Source organism: Podarcis tiliguerta, assembly GCF_965153285.1.
Source record: "Podarcis tiliguerta genome assembly, chromosome: 14".
NCBI lineage: Eukaryota > Metazoa > Chordata > Lepidosauria > Squamata > Lacertidae > Podarcis > Podarcis tiliguerta.
In genome coordinates, this window is record NC_139547.1 from 47,719,171 (window position 1) to 47,735,044 (window position 15,874).

Here is a 15,874-nt window from a genome sequence, read left to right on the forward strand (position 1 = left end):
ACACTTGTCTGGTGTAAGGTCCAAACTGGGTTGAGATTGGGCCTTGGAGGGGGTCTGGTGGTTGGGCAAGCTTTCAATTTAATGCGTCTCTTTTTTTTAAAAAAAGCCATTCAATCGCATTAATTGTTTTGTGTCTCGCTTTGGGCTCTTGGAAGTCCTGGATTGGGGTACTGGGGAGGGGACTTCCTTTTGGCTGCCCCCTCCCCAACTAGAAGCCCAAACCAGGTTAAATTGTTGGAAACGGGAGCTCTGGCACCAGCGTTCATACCAAAACCCGTCCTGGTTTCCTCTGTTTGGCTGCAGGGAGTTTTCTGACGCTCTGGAGTACCTGCATTTCCTCAACAGCTGTGCAGATGCCGTTCCCAGCCCAACGCCGTCCCTCAGCACCAGTCTGGATGCTGCCACAGGTGGGGAGCGACAAGCCAAGAGTTTCTTTAGGCGGGATGGGTCTGGGAGGGAACTGGAGACTTGTGGGACAGGGAGGAGAAGGAAACCAGAGGTTTATGCGGTTAAATAGAGGCTGGAGGACACTTTTGCTGTTGCCAGTGGTGTGGTCTTTCTGTGCAAATCAGGGCATTTTACAGCAGGCGATTTGCATCAGAACATTTCCTGATTTCCTTGGGCACAGGTGGGCAGCCTCTCCCAGAGCAAGGGCCACGCTTCCTTCTAGGGGGATGCGTGCAGGTGGTGGGCGAGTCCAGTGGCTAAATTGGGTGGAGCAATGAAGGCATTTTATTTATTTATTTTTTGCAGCAGGCTTGTTTTTATACACACACACACACACACACACTTAACACCCCTCTCTGTACATCTGGGCAATCAAGAGGCAGGATCAAATGCCACATTCCAGCCGGGCAACGAAGTGTGGGGTGCGAATGGGGCCAGCAATGGGTGTGTCCTGGGGAGAGGGCTGTGGGCCAGATGGTGAGACCTGGAGGGGGACAGAACCTGTGGGGCTAGAGGTTTCCACCGCTGCTCCAGAGACTGATCTAATTTAGTATGCATATTCTAGTTAAGTATTCAGTAAGCAAAGCTTGCAAAAGTAAGGTGGGTAAAGGTAAAGGGACCCCTGACCATTAGGTCCAGTCGTGGCCGACTCTGGGGTTGCGACACTCATCTCGCTTTATTGGCCGAGGGAGCCAGTGTACAGCTTCCGGGTCATGTAGCCAGCATGACTAAGCCGCTTCTGGCAAACCAGAGCAGCGCATGGAAACCATGTTTACCTTCCCGCCGGAGCGGTACCTATTTATCTACTTGCACTTTGACGTGCTTTCGAACTGCTAGGTGGGCAGGAGCAGGGACCGAGCAACGGGAGCTCACCCCATCGCGGGGATTCGAACCGCCGACCTGATCGGCAAGCCCGAGGCTCTATGGTTTAACCCACAGCGCCACCCGCGTCCCTGCTTGCAAAAGTACCCCACTTTAATTCCACCCCCTCCAAATTCACCAGACGTGAAATATTTGGCCAGGGCAGAAATAAAACACACTGAATGTGGTTTAAGGCTTCATTCATACCATACATTGAAAGTGCTGTGATACTGCTTTAAACAGTCATTGCACCCCTGCAAAGAATCCTGGGGGGTGTAGTTTGCTAAGAGTGCTGAGAGATGCTAGGAGGACCCCCTCTTTCCCATCCGAGAGCTACGATTCCCAGGCTGGCTTAATCAATCAATCAATCAATCAATCAATCAATCCTTCTTCCCAGAGAGTTGGGAACCGTAGCTCTGAGAGGGAAATAGGGACCTCCTAGTGACTTTCAGCACCCTTAACAAACTACAACTCCCAGGATTCTTTCTAAAGTGGAATCATAGCGTTTTAAATCATGGTGCAGACGTGGCCTCAATGCTACATCACGCCGAATCTTTGTTGGGAGTTCAAGCCACGCAGCAAAGGAGAATTGGGTTGCCTGATCCCATGGACTTGTCAGGTGATTGGCGGCTGGGCATCTCCGCCCCTCCAGTCCACGGGGTTGGGGGGAAAGCTCAGGATCTGGCCCTCTGAGCCCGCAACACCCACCTTGCCATAAGAGGTTCAGTGTTTCTGGCAGGATCCGCCTGACGCCATGTCCCTCTCCCTCCTCTAGGCACCGATCCCATTGCCCACTGGTGGGCATCTGTGGTTGCCATGGCGATCCACGGGCTGCAAGGGGATGACGAGGCTGTGGAGCGCCTGTACCCGCTGGTGGAATCGATGCCAAGGGCCCTCCAGGCCTCTGAGTAAGTGGGGTGGGGGAAAATATTAACGTGTTGTTGTTGTTTATATCCTACCTTTTTCTCCATGGAGCTTAGGGTAGTTCAGAGGTCTCCCTGTCCCCATTTTGTCCTAACAACAACCCCTGTGAGGTAGCTCCCCTATGAGAGAGAGAGGGAGACCAGGTCAGCATCATACAATCATAGAGAGAGTTGCAAGGGACCCCTGAGGGTCATCTAGTCCAACCCGCTGCAATGCAGGAATCTCGACTAAAGCATCCATGACAGATGGCTGTCCAACCTCTGCTTAAAAACCTTAAGGGAAGTCCACCACCTCCCAAGGGAGACCGTTCCTCTATCAAACAGGTCTTACTGTTAGAAAGTTCTTCCTGATGTTTAGTCGGAATCTCCTTTCTTGGAACTTGAATCCATTGGTTTTTCCTCTGGAGCAGGAGAAAACAAGCTTGCTCCCTATTCCATGGGACGGCCCTTTAGATATTTGAAAATGGCTAACATATCTCCTCGTAGTCTCCTCTTTTCCAGGCTAAACAGACTCAGCTCCTTCAAACAGACTCAGCTCCTTCAACCTCAGCTCCTTTTCCAGGCTAAACAGACTCAGCTCCTTCATCAGGCTTGGTTTCCAGACCCTTGGCCATCTTAGTTGCCCTCCTCTGCACCCATTCCAGCTTGTCAATATCCTCCTTAAATTGTGGCCAAGTGGGGATTTGAACCCTGGTCTCCCAGGCCCCAGCCTGACACCCTAACCACTATGCCAGACTGGCCAAAGACAGCAAAATCCTGCAAGGAGCTTGTAAGGAGTGTGATGGCAGCCAGGCTGCTCAGCGACATCGGCAGGGGGCTGAGTGTCATCTCCTCCTAAAACAAACGAAGAAGAATCAAAATTGCGCAAAGCTGGGTTTTGCAACCCTCTGTGAGGCCTCCGTTGGCTATAGAGAACCTCCAAGTTCAGGGGAAGTCTACCTCTGAGTACTGTTTGCTTCTCTGACGTTCTTAAGCTCCGTCTTGGAGCTTGCTCAGCTAACTTCTCTCATTTCGGTCATTTTCAGGATGCATTGTTCCACGGTCATAGGGGCTAGGAACTTGAATTTAAGCAAACAAACCCTGAGCTTTAAAAAATTTATTTAAAGGAAACTGGATTCTGTGGCCAAAGGCAGACATCGCAGCTTTCACAGAGCTCTTCGGCCCACACAGAACTCTGCTGATATCTCCTGAAATGATAGGTTGGCAATTCATCCTTCTTCTCCTTTCTTCGCTGCAGGAATCCTCTTCCTCGTGCAGCGCTGCATACCTTCAAGGCTGCGCGGGTGCTGATGGGCAAACTCGACTGCAGCCTGGGCCAGTGCGACAGAGCCGGCGACTACTTGCGAGACAGCTTGGCGGGGAACACGCCCCCCAGTGCCATCGACAGAGTGAGTTACGGTGGGGGCGGGGCCTGGAGGCCTGGGCGGGGCCAAGCGGGAGGCCGAGGTGGCGCTTAAAGGGGTGGGCGGAGCTAATGTGTACTTACTTGCCCCCTGGAGGTGGAGCCTGTTGCTGTACAGGAGGGGGGGGGGTGACGGCCCAGAACAGAGGCTGAGATTCTGAATGAGGCTTTGGCGCAAGGCTAGGGGGTGGTGTTTAGTTTGCCTGGAGCAGGCACCCCCAAACTCGGCCCTCCAGATGTTTTGGGACTACAATTCCCATCATCCCTGGCCACTGGTCCTGTTAGCTAGGGATGATGGGAGTTGTAGTCCCAAAAACATCTGGAGGGCTGAGTTTGGGGGTGCCTCGCCTGGAGCTTTGGATTCGTCCTGGAGCTAAAGTGCTCTGAATGGAGCCTCAAGTTGTGTCAGTGGCTCCCGGCTGGTTGCCCATGAAATTATAAAGACAAGGAAAAGTTTCTTACAGTCCTTTTTTATTTCAGTCTTTACAGAGAGAGGCTATAGAACCCAGCCTCTTGGATAATGTTGTTGTCCCAAGTGAATCTCCACCCTCTGTCTCTCCCACTTCCTCATTCTTCATTCTCATCACCTCCTCTATGGGAGCTGCCACATGCCCTCTGTCTTTGAGCTCTTTGCTCTCCTACTTTCAAGGCTCGCCGGGTTCTGGGAGACGGAGGCTCTGGGATGCTTTCTAATGACAACGTGTCAGCCCGGTGTTGTTCTGGCTCTCCCGTGATTTCCCAGCTTTACCCCCTCATCTGCCTCTGAGCTGCAACCTCCCTCAAACCGCTGTTGTGAATCTATACTGTCTTCCTCTTCCTCCTCCCTGGAAGGGTCAGGATGGGCAGGTGGTCTCCACCACTCCTCCCCCTCTGCCCAGGCCCTGACATCTTGTGGCTGAAGAGGAACAATGTCTCCCCCTCTCCCAATTATCTGGACACCTTCCTTTCTTCAGGTTCAACCCACTTCTTGAGTTTTCTTTTTTTCTTTTCCTCCTCCCTCGCAGTTACCTTTCCTTTAGTGCTGTGTCTTTTTGAGTGTAATCATGGAGGGCAGGGACTCTCTTCTGGTCACTGACGTTTGCAAGCTGCCCTGGGAGCCTTTGTGTGTCTGAAAAGCAGATTTTGTTCATTTTCAACAAATGAACACCTTTGCAAAAAAAGAGAAGACAGTGGCTGAGGTACCTGGGTGATGGAGGTGGTCCAGCAACCCTTTTGCTCCTGCCCTCTGGGTGGGGTTTAGAATCAGGAGAGGTGCTAAGTGGGGAATGGGTTCTGCTTGGAAGACAATGAGTCTTAAGGGGGACGGTGTGGATTGTCTGGGCCATGAGCAGTTGTCTATCTTGGGTTTTTTGCATCTGTGGGGTGAGGGGACTTTCTCAGCACAAGGGCCCATTCCCTTGTGTTGAACCCTCCAGGGGCCGCATGCTGAGGCAGTTGGGGGCCAGAGGCGAAAGGGGGCAGAGCAGCAGATGCAGCATACACTAGTTTTCCGTGTATAAGACGAGCTTATTTTATTAAGAAATTTTGCAAAAAAATCAGGGGCGTCTTATACTAGGATAGTGGAGAGGTGGGACAGGAGATTGGCGGCTGCCACGAGCTGGAGATTGTCAGTGTTGTTTTTGTGGATGGTTGGTTGGTGTGGCAAGGTCTGCTGGCTATTGGTGATGTCCTCCGGCGAGCGTGCAGACGATTGGGGGGTTCGTTGATGTGCGTGGCTGTGGCGATCCTGTGGGTGAGTGATTTTCGGCAACCCCCACTCCAAAAAAAGCTCTACAAGTCTGGGCACTCCCCTCCGAAAATAAACTCAGCAACTGTGGGCAATCCTCCCTAAAAATAGCTCAAAAACTATTGGCAATCTCCCCCCGAAAAAGCTCAACATCTCTGGGCAATCTCCCCCCATTTTCTCAATTTGGAGTCCTCAAAAATACAAGGGCATCTTATACAAGGGGGCATGTTATACATGGAAAAATACAATACCTTTGTACCCATAGACTGCATTCCAGCCACACACAAAATTCTACTTGCTCATCTCTCTCCATCCCAGCAATCAAGGAGCCGTTAGTACAGCCCAGACAGAAGTCCTCAGGGAGGGAGGGCGCAGAGCAGGGTCAATGAGGGTTTCTGTGGGTCTCGACAGGGGCATGTGGTCTGTGGAGGGACCAAGGGCTGGAGTGCAAGGTTCAAAGGGCCACATTTGGCCCCTGGTCCTGAAGTTCCCCACCTCTCTCTCTCTCCAAACATCCTGGTCTCATTGTTTCTGAGGACAACCTTTCCCCACCTCTGGCGACTGCGGAAACCGGGAGGCTGTGCAGAGGCGGGGGGGGGGCGGCATTGTGGTGGTGTCGGGGGTGCATTGTAGTTGCATTGCATGTGCAGCCAAAGTGTGCAATGCCCCTCCAGTGCAGCCCTGAGGCCGCTTCTCCCGGCGGAGGGTCGTGGCAGCAGCCCAGGGCTTGTGAGAAGAGGCAGGAGTGGGAGGTTGATCGGGGAAGACCTTGGGCTGTCACAGAGGGGTTGGACGCAGAGGAATGGTGGGAGGAACCAGCTGGGGAACCCCCGAGGGAAGAAGGCTCAGAGCCCAGGGAGGGGTGGTGGACTTCAATGAGTGGTCATAGGGAAAAGACTGGGAAGAGGAGGTGTCAGAAGCTGAAGAGGCAACAGGGCTAAGTGAGCAGGGAGAGTCTGTGGCAGGGAGCAATCCAGACTCAGAGGCAGAAGCTGAAGGAGGAGAGGAGGGAGGCCAAAAAGCAGAGATGAGTCAGGCTGCTGAAGAGTCCTGGGTGCCTCCCTTTCATGCGACAAGCTCCCCTCCCCACTTGCCTCCCAGAACCAGAAGGGGCATGAAAAGGGCAGAAGAGAAATTAGGGTCACACAGGCACAGTCTCAGATTGCTTGGAGAAAACCCTGGAGAGGAGGGACTTAGGCAGCTGTGGGGACGCAGAGATCTTCAGTCTCAGCAACTGCTTCATGGGGGCAAGACCTGCCAGAGATGAGTTGCTCTGCTCGTGAGGCCTGACCCTCCTGTGCAAGTCATGTTTTTGCTAATAAAGAATCAGCTCCAACTTGCACAGTGTGATTTACTGATGGCTCGCTCCTGGCGTCAGTCCAACACCCTCCACCCACCAACTGTCAGCCCTTCCTGTCTCTCAGTGACTCTTCTTGAGAGCCAGTGTGGTGTAGTGGTTAAGAGTGGTAGTCTTGTAATCTGGGGAACCGGGTTCGCGTCTCCGCTCCTCCACATGCAGCTGCTGGGTGACCTTGGGCCAGTCACACTTCTCTGAAGTCTCTCAGCCCCACTCACCTCACAGAGTGTTTGTTGTGGGGGAGGAAGGGAAAGGAGAATGTTAGCCGCTTTGAGACTCCTCAAAGGGAGTGAAAGGCTGGATATCAAATCCAAACTCTTCTTCTTCTTCTTCTTCTTTGGCAATCACTCGTAGCCGAGTCAGATTGTCTTCCATAAACACGGTTTTAACAATGAGTCCGTAAGTGACTGGAGGCCAGTTCTGGATCCACACGTCCTTCCACAGTGGGGACAGAGGTTTCCAGTTGGGAGTTGATCATGGTGAGAGTTTGCCAAGCGTGCCTTCCTCTTAGCACGTTTCTCCTTCGCGTCCTGAGTTCGAGTGTCTTCAAAGCCCGTATTAGCTGCGGCCGACAAAATTCTTGCAAGGATCTTAGCAAACTGTGTCTTATCAATATCTGAGGTGACCCTTCCTGAATCCCAAAATGGTTTTCGGCCTTCTAGGGGGACAGGGGACATGATTTTCACTGCTCAACAGCTTTCAGAAAAACGCAGAGAGCAAATCCAACCCCTGTATATGGCATTTATTGATTTAACTAAAGCTTTTGACACTGTAAATCGCAATGCCCTGTGGACTGTCCTTCTGAAAATTGGCTGCCCAGATAAATTTGTGAATATCATTCGGCTCCTCGATGATAATACGACAGCAACAATTGCAGATAACTACGACTCTCAAAGTGAACCATTCACAGTGGGAACAGGTGTGAAACAGGGTTGTGTTATTGCCCCAACTCTATTTATTATTTTCATTGCCATGATCCTGCACTTTGTTGAAGGGAAACTCTCCACCGGAGTAGAAATCATATATGATATGATAATCTTTATTGTCATTGTCCCATACAGAACAACGAAATTGAAAAATCTACATAAGACATTCAAAAACCAACAAGCCCAGCTATCCCAACCTGGTTAGCCCCCTAAAAACTCTGATACCCCATTTTAAAATACAGTATACTCCCATAGAGACTCCATACACTGCGTTTAAAACCAAAATCGCATTTGGGTAGAAACTGTTTCTCAGGCAGCTAGTCCTAGTCTTTATAACCCTTCTTCCAGAAGGCAGAAGCTGAAAGAGATCATTTCCGGGGTGCGCACTATCCTGCGCTATCTCTGCAGCTTTCTTATGGCACCTGGAAGCATAGATTTGATCCAAGGTGGGAAGAGTGCACCCAATTATTCTCTCCGCAGTCTTTACAACCCTGGACAGCATTGTTTTTCCCCTGACCGTGCAGCTCCCAAACCACACACACAGACCATCAGTTAATACACCCTCAGCAGTGCAATGGTAAAATGCCATCAACAGGTCCTTTGAGAGATTGTTTTTCTGCAGGATTCTCAGAAAATGTAACCTCTGCTTCCATCGAACAGATGGTAAGCTCTTTAATCCGCGCTTCCAGGATACTAGACTAGGTGGGCCACTGGCCTGATCCAGGAGGTCTCTTCTCAATTTCTTGCCTTCTGTCTCCTTCTCAGGCTGTGCAGTTCCTCTTGTGTGACCTCCTCCTCATCACCCGCACCAGGCTCTGGCAGCAGCAGATGCAAGCAGGGCAGCCGAATGGCGCTCCCTACCAAGCCTCCACCCTGGAGCTCCGTGGCTTCCAGCAGGATCTCAGCAGCCTCCGGCGCCTGGCGCAAGCGGACAAGGCTGCCATGCACAGGGTGAGTGCGGCCCTGGGCTTCTCTGCTCCCGTAAGCTCCTCACTGGCTCTACAATGCGGCCGTCACTGCCGAGAGCGCTGGTTTTTAGTAATCCTATGAAGCTGTCTCACGCCGACTCAGAGACTTCTCCAGTCTGTTTATTTTATTTGTCCCATAAGAAGAACAGAATAGAATTAGAATAGAATTAGAATAGAACAGAACAGAACAGAACAGAATAGAATAGAATAGAATAGAATAGAATAGAATAGAATAGAATAGAATAGAATAGAATAGAATAGAATTTATTATTTATACCCTGCCCATCTGGCTGGGTTTCCCCAGCCACTCTGGGCGGCTTCCAACAGAGTATTAAAATACAGTGGTCTGTTAAACATTAAAAGCTTCCCTAAACTGGGCTGCCTTCAGATGTCTTCTAAAAGTCTGGTAGTTGTTCTTCTCTTTGACATCTGGTGGGAGGGCGTTCCACAGGGAGGGTGCCACTACCAAGAAGGCCCTCTGCCTGGTTCCCTGTAACTTGGCTTCTCACAGTGAGGGAACCGCCAGAAGGCCCTCGGCGCTGGACCTCAGTGTTCGGGCTGAATGATGGGGGTGGAGATGCTCCTTCAGGTCTACTGGGCCGAGGCCGTTTAGGGCTTTAAAGGTCAGCACCAACACTTTGAATTGTAATTGAAAACGTACTGGGAGCCAATGTAGGTCTTTCAAGACCGGTGTTATGTGGTCTCGGTGGCCGCCCCCAGTCACCAGTCTGGCTGCCGCATTCTGGATTAGTTGTAGTTTCTGGGTCACCTTCAAAGGTAGCCCCACATAGAGCACATTGCAGTAGTCCAAGCGGGAGATAACTAGAGCATGCACCACTCTGGCGAGACAGTCCGCGGACAGGTAGGGTCTCAGCCTGCGTACCAAATTTATATACAGCTCGATTGCTGTTGTTTTTTATTTAAAAAAACCTTCAAAGGGGTTTACCGGAAAGATAATACCATGAAATCAACAATAATTTAAAGCTTTCGTAAAGTTAACGTCGCAACGGACTAGAAAGTGGTCAGAACTCCCATACGCTTTCTCAGCATCTGAATAGAAGAAGAAGAAGAAGAAGAGTTTGGATTTGATATCCCGCCTTTTCACTCCCTTTAAGGAGTCTCAAAGCGGCTAACATTCTCCTTTCCCTTCCTCCCCCACAACAAACACTCTGTGAGGTGAGTGGGGCTGAGAGACTCCAGAGAAGTGTGACTGGCCCAAGGTCACCCAGCAGCTGCATGTGGAGGAGCGGAGACGCGAACCCGGTTCCCCAGATTACGAGACTACCGCTCTTAACCACTACACCACACTGGCTCTCTTGTCTGTGCAGGAACTGGAGATTACACTTGAAGGCACCTGCTTGCTATCAATAGGCAGGGAGTTCCAAACTGGAGGTGCTGCCACACTAAAATATCGAGTTCTTACAAATGTGGAATGGGTATTATATGGCACCTTTAACAGTGCTGTTTCCACTGATCAGTTGGTCGAGTGGGCAGATCTTGTAATTAAACTGGTCCCAAGCTGTTAAGGGCTTGACAATGTGGAATTTGCAGCCCTCTGCGTGTTGTGAGGCTCTGAGGTCACATCTGCATCATATACCATGTTAAAAGTCGAGCCCCCCACCCCAAATCCTGGGGGCTGTAGTTTGTTAAGGGTGCTAAGTTTCAAATTTTTGCTGAAATCCTCACAGGTGCAGTGTCTGTGTCATCCTTGCCTTCCTTTTGGTGGCCAAGGGGTGTTTGTTGTGGGCATCCCTTCTTTCATTCTGCAACTCATCTCGCTGGTGGTCTGTGCTCTGCAGCCTCCCTGGGTGCCCAGCCATCAATTAAACCAGATCAGGAAGTGCGGCAGCTGGGAAGGCTGCAAAGCGCCAGAGAAATCTTTTCTGTAAAGAAAAGCACATGTAATAATAATAATAATAATAATAATAATAATAAATTTTATTTATATCCCGCCCTCCCCAGCCGAAGCCGGGCTCAGGGCGGCTAACAACAATCAAATAATCAAACAATCAAATAATCCAACATTCTAAAAACATTTCATTATAAAAATTAATTAAAATCAAATTAATGGCAACCATTAAGCAAAATTCTGTGCAGGTTGCCAGAGGAGGGAGTCAGGCTGGGCCCTGACCAAAGGCCTGGTGGAACAGCTCTGTCTTGCAGGCCTTGCGGAAAGATGTCAGGTCCCTCAGGGCCCTAGTCTCTTGTGACAGAGCGTTTCAGCAGATTGGAGCCGCAGCTGAGAAAGCCCTGGCTCTAGTTGAGGCCAGCCTAACCTCTCTGATGTGCTTGAGAGTTGGCTGCCTTGCCACGGGGAAGTCAGCTTGAAAGCCTTTGGCCACCAGAATTCTGACAGATTTCTAAATAAATTCTCAAGTGCTCTGAGAACGAGGCAGGGAACCTGTAGCCTCTTTTGCAGAGGACAGAAACTGTAGAGACCCTGGGAGAGAGATCTCGACACAGTGCTGGTTTTCATGGCGGTTCTGGTGGGAGGCAGCGGTGGGTGGTGCTGGGGGGAGTGTGGTGGTTCCTGACTCTGGCCTGCCCCCCACAGGTGTTCCTCCATGAGGCGACGGCCCGGCTGATGGCCCGAGCCAGCCCCACCCGGACCCACCAGCTGCTGGACCGCAGCCTGCGCAGGAGAGTTGCCTCGAGCATCAAAGGAGGTGAGTGACAGGGGTGTGGGCTTGGTCCATGCATGAACCACCGTAAGCTGCCTTACTCCGAATCAGACCCACTAGTCCATCCAGATCGGTACTGCCTCCACTGATCGGCAGTGACTCTTTGGGGAGATTCCCAGCCCCACCTGGAGATATCTTTGGGGATTGAACCTTCTGCATGCAAGGCAGGTGGTCTGCAATGGAGCTACAGCCCTTCCCTCTGAAAGCGGGTGATTTCATAGAATCATAGAGTTGGAAGGGACCCCGAGGGCCATCTAGTCCAACCCCCTGCCATGCAGGAATCTTTCACCCAATGTGGGGCTCAAACCCACGACCCTCAGATTAAGAGTCTCATGCTCTGCCAAGTGAGCTATGTTTTGCTCCTCACACCTGAATGCCTCTTCCGCCTTGGGGCCCTGCTTGCCTCCTCTCTGGACCACCTGTAAGAAGGCAGAGAGGTGGGGTCTAGCTGAGTACAGGCCCCATTTGCCCTAAGGGGCCAGTCTCCACCGCAGCACCCCACCCCAATCATAACACCTGAGAGGGTCTGTAGGGAGGGATAGTTGAAAGGGTAGAGCCCAGCATTGGGAGTGAAAATAAGCTGTGGGTCTCTGGATTGGCCCTGCTGCCAGCCAGCGATGCAGCCTTATTAACCCATTCATTGCATTCACATCCCGCCCCCCATTCCTGCCCCCAGGTGACGTACATGGCTCTTCCCCTCCTATTTAATCCCCAAAACTTCCCTGTGAGGTAGGGTGGGTTGAGAGAGGTGTGACTGGCTCCCAAGGCCCCCCCCCCCCCGTGAGCTTCATGGCAATGTGGGGGATTCGAACTCGGGTCTCTCTCCAACACTCTAACCATTGCACCATGCTGCCATCAGGGGGGGAATGGCCAGTGCCAGATTTATGTATAAGATAAACAAGCTATAGCTTAGGGCCCCACCCTCTTGGGGGCCCCAAATTTTTTTAAAGGGGAATAAAACTGGATGTACATTTCCAAAATATAAGATGAAAAACAAAATAAAACCTACATACAGTTAGAGCTTAATAATTATTTCACTATTAATATACTACTTCTTAATTGTATTTCACTGTTAATATAGTTCCTAATTGTATTTCAGTTCAACAATTACTTTGATAAAATACATATTTTGTTATGTGCAAATGGCTTTAGATACCTATTAGGTTCAAAAATTACCACATAGCATACCGTATTTTTCGCTCTATAAGATGCACCAGACCACAAGACGCACCTAGTTTTTGGAGGAGGAAAACAGGAAAAAAAATATTCTGAATCTCAGAAGCCAGAACAGCAAGAGGGATCGCTGCGCAGTGAAAGCAGCAATCCCTCTTGCTGTTCTGGCTTCTGGGATAGCTGTGCAGCCTGCATTCGCTCCATAAGACGCACACACATTTCCCCTTACTTTTTAGGAGGGAAAAAGTGAGTCTTATAGAGCAAAAAATACGGTATATTCAACACAAGAAACAGCGACAATTTATTGTTGACAAAGGACACCTGGCCATAGAAAGGGCCCAATTTCCTTCAGTAGCTTAGGGCCTCATCAAACCTAAATCTGGCCCTGGGGTGGCCTGTCCTTTCTTGCAGGGCCACCTCTTGCTTCCGTGCCCCATCCCGCTGAGCTTCCGACCTTGTTTTCCTTTCCAGCCAGCGACCACGAGAGCCAGCCGACGGCGCGAGAGCAGGCCGAGGCCCTCCTCCTCGCCTGCTCTTACCTGCCCCCCGCCTTCCTTCTGGGTCCCGGTCAGAGGATGGGCATGTTGGCGGAGGCGGCCCGATCCCTGGAGAAGCTGGGGGACAAAAGGACGCTGCACGAGTGCCAGCAGATGATCATCCGGCTGGGAAGCGGGTCCACTGTCACCTCCAGCTAGAGAGAGGGGGCACCGAGGAGGACTTGTGGGGAGGAGGAAGAGGGCAGAGAGGGAAGGCGACCCCTCTAAGCACATGGCGAGTGTGTTCTCCTGGACTCTGGCAGGCGAGACAAAGGATCTGGCGTGGCTTGCAGAAGCCCGACTCTCCCCTCTCTTTCTCTCTCTCTAGGTAATCATTGCTCTGCAGGGCTACTCTCTCATCTCCCCCTAAGTTCTGTGGGGGGAGCCCCCCCTCCTTGTGGCTGTGTGTGCTGAGCAGACCTATGTGACTTGGGGGGTGGGGAGCGCAAGCAAGCAAGTGGTGTTTTCCGAGAAGGTGACAGGCTGCGTGCTTATCCTGCTGTCGAAATTGGGGAGAAGGGAGATTTATCGCTGGCTGCATTGAGGCAGCTTTGGAAAAACCGGACGTCCTTGACAGTGCTGGTTTTTCGATGGGCAGGCAGGGAGCTGCTAGCAAGTCCAGCGTGGGTAGCAACAGGAGCAGCGCCACCATGCAAATAAATGAGGAAAGGTTAGGAATTGGGTCCCCAAATGCATGCTTGGGTCAGAAGTATGTCCTGGGTCTGAAAGGGCTGCTTTTTAGAGCCATTCTGGGTGGGGTGCAAGTGCGTTTTGTTCCGTTCCCTGCAACCGGGTTCTGCATTTTGAGACACACACACACACCCTTGCAAATGCACACATGGCTTGTGGTGGTTCATTGCACTTCCATTGTAGCACCCCTATGGGGGGTGGTGGGCTGCTTTGCAATTGCCTGGTTTCCCATTGGCTGGCCTCTGTTCTTCTCTCTCATCCCGACCTCCCCAGATAGTCTCCCCTACTTCCTGCCAGCAGCCCATGACAAGGCAAAGGGGACCCCTGGTGGCAAACCACCAGCACTGCAGGATGCCCCTCCATCTCTCTGGCCAGATGTGAACAGCTTAGATGTGAGCGCCGTTTCTCCAGAGCCGTCTCTGCTGTCAGACGCCTCCCACTTCGCTCCTCCTCCGTCCTCTGAGGGCAGATGGGGACTCCTGTCAAGGGGCAGAGTGCTACAGTTCTGGGTTTTTCTGGAGGTGGGCCATGGGTTTCCCCGAGGCAACCCTCCCCTTGGATATTCACGTGGTGGAATTGTCTCCAGGAGAAACTTTGTGCTTCGGTTACAGAAGAAAGTTCTCCTCTCCAGCCTTTGTAGTGGCTCCCTGTGAATGATATACAGTGGTGCCCCGCAAGACGAAATTAATTCGTTCTGCGAGTTTTTTCGTTCTACGAGTTTTTTCGTCTTGCGAAGCACCAATGTGTATTGATGGTTTCCCATAGGAATGCATTGGCGGTTTAAGAAAAAAAGGCGCAAGACGTTTCGTCTTGCGAAGCAAGCCCATAGGGAAATTCGTCTTGCGAAGCAACTCAAAAAACGAAAAACCCTTTCGTCTTGCGAGTTTTTCGTCTTCCGAGGCATTCGTCTTGCGGGGCACCACTGTAGCTATATTTTGGTGGGCTGGGAATTGTGGATTTCTGGTTTGGGTGTTCTGAAGCCCACGCTAGCATGCAGTCACTGGCTAGTTACCACACCACAGGGTGTGTGTGCATGGATTTCTAAGAACATTTTCCACACGTATATTCCACCCACCCCTTTTCTGGCAGGCTTCCCCCAAAGTAGAATTCACACGCAAACACGCGTCACTGCCCTAATTCTTGGAGCGGCTGGCTGTGGGCACTTCACCGGTTGAATTTCTGCCTGCTGATCAGCTGTTAAAGGGCACTGGAGTCCTGCTAGAAAAGGTGGCCAGCCCATTTAAGAAAAAACAGACGATTCTCTCTGGGGTTTTTTATTTTGTTTTACGAGTGTACGGGAAAGGAAACGATGAAAGGTCAGAGGGGCAGGCTGCTTCATTTTCTATCCCTCCAAATAGATTTTTGGTCCTTACAGCAAGCACCCCCAGTGTTGGTTCCATCACGCTGCCTGGGTTAAGGATGTTGTTGCTATGGAGAAATTTCCTCTTGCGGGGCGCAGGTGTGACGGGAGAGGCAGGAAGGTCTGGCCTAATCATGGTGGGAATATGAACTGTGCCCTCTTCAGGGCTTCTGTTGCAGGAGCATTTCGGGGGTGTTTCTGTGTGTGTGAGAGATATTAGCGCACCCCACCCCTCCTCAATCTGCATTGCTCAGCCACGCCTCTTCCATTTAAAAGTTATTTTCATAGCGTGAGGTTTTTTTGTACAGATGATAAAATAAAAGACCTACTTATTTATACCTCTTTTGTCTGTGACACTTGATTGGGAAAGGAATGGAGTATGCTTGAGTGGGGCTCAGCAGGTCAGAGAGAGGTGGAGTGGGGCAGAGACCACCTGCCCTTTGAGACCCACATGCCTCCATTCAAGTCCATGGGTGGACCAAAGACAAGTTTGCCAATGGCAGTTCGCTATGGTGGGTTGTATGAAGTCTCCAGGTTCAGAGAGGCAGTGGTCTAGTGAAGACCCTGGTCCTCAGGAGCACCAGTGGGGAAGGAATCTTGCTTTGATGCCTTACCTGAAGGCATCTGGCTGGGCAACTGAATACAAGACTGAAAGGAGGATGCGAGACTGGATGCAGCTTCTGTTTGATCCAGAAAGGCTATGCGTGGCCAAACCAACTTTGTGCCGTCCAAACAGGCAAACCTCCTTTTCCTATAAAGACCCCTATTTGCATATAGGACTAGATTGTGCAAATTGACTAGATTGTAGGACTAGATTGTGCAAA

General features: G+C 51.1%; 1 protein-coding gene and 1 long non-coding RNA gene across 2 annotated transcripts in view; one reads left to right on the top strand and one right to left on the bottom strand.

The window, feature by feature from the left end:
* The window catches only part of SREBF1 (sterol regulatory element binding transcription factor 1), a 52,630-nt gene extending 37,242 nt beyond the window's left edge, over positions 1-15,388 (top strand). Inside the window, exons 14-20 of the mRNA XM_083413358.1 lie at positions 304-407; positions 2,084-2,216; positions 3,469-3,619; positions 8,408-8,593; positions 11,165-11,276; positions 12,936-14,356; positions 14,619-15,388. Of these exons, the coding sequence (XP_083269484.1) occupies positions 304-407; positions 2,084-2,216; positions 3,469-3,619; positions 8,408-8,593; positions 11,165-11,276; positions 12,936-13,159 (910 nt within the window). The 3' untranslated portion in view covers positions 13,160-14,356; positions 14,619-15,388. The remainder of the gene's footprint in view (positions 1-303; positions 408-2,083; positions 2,217-3,468; positions 3,620-8,407; positions 8,594-11,164; positions 11,277-12,935; positions 14,357-14,618) is intronic.
* LOC310664569 lies at positions 8,860-10,507 on the bottom strand. Its single transcript, XR_014504958.1, has 2 exons — positions 9,917-10,507; positions 8,860-9,660 (listed from the first exon to the last, which is right to left on the bottom strand). It is a non-coding gene; the product is annotated as an uncharacterized lncRNA (long non-coding RNA).
* Positions 15,389-15,874: the final 486 nt, after the last annotated feature.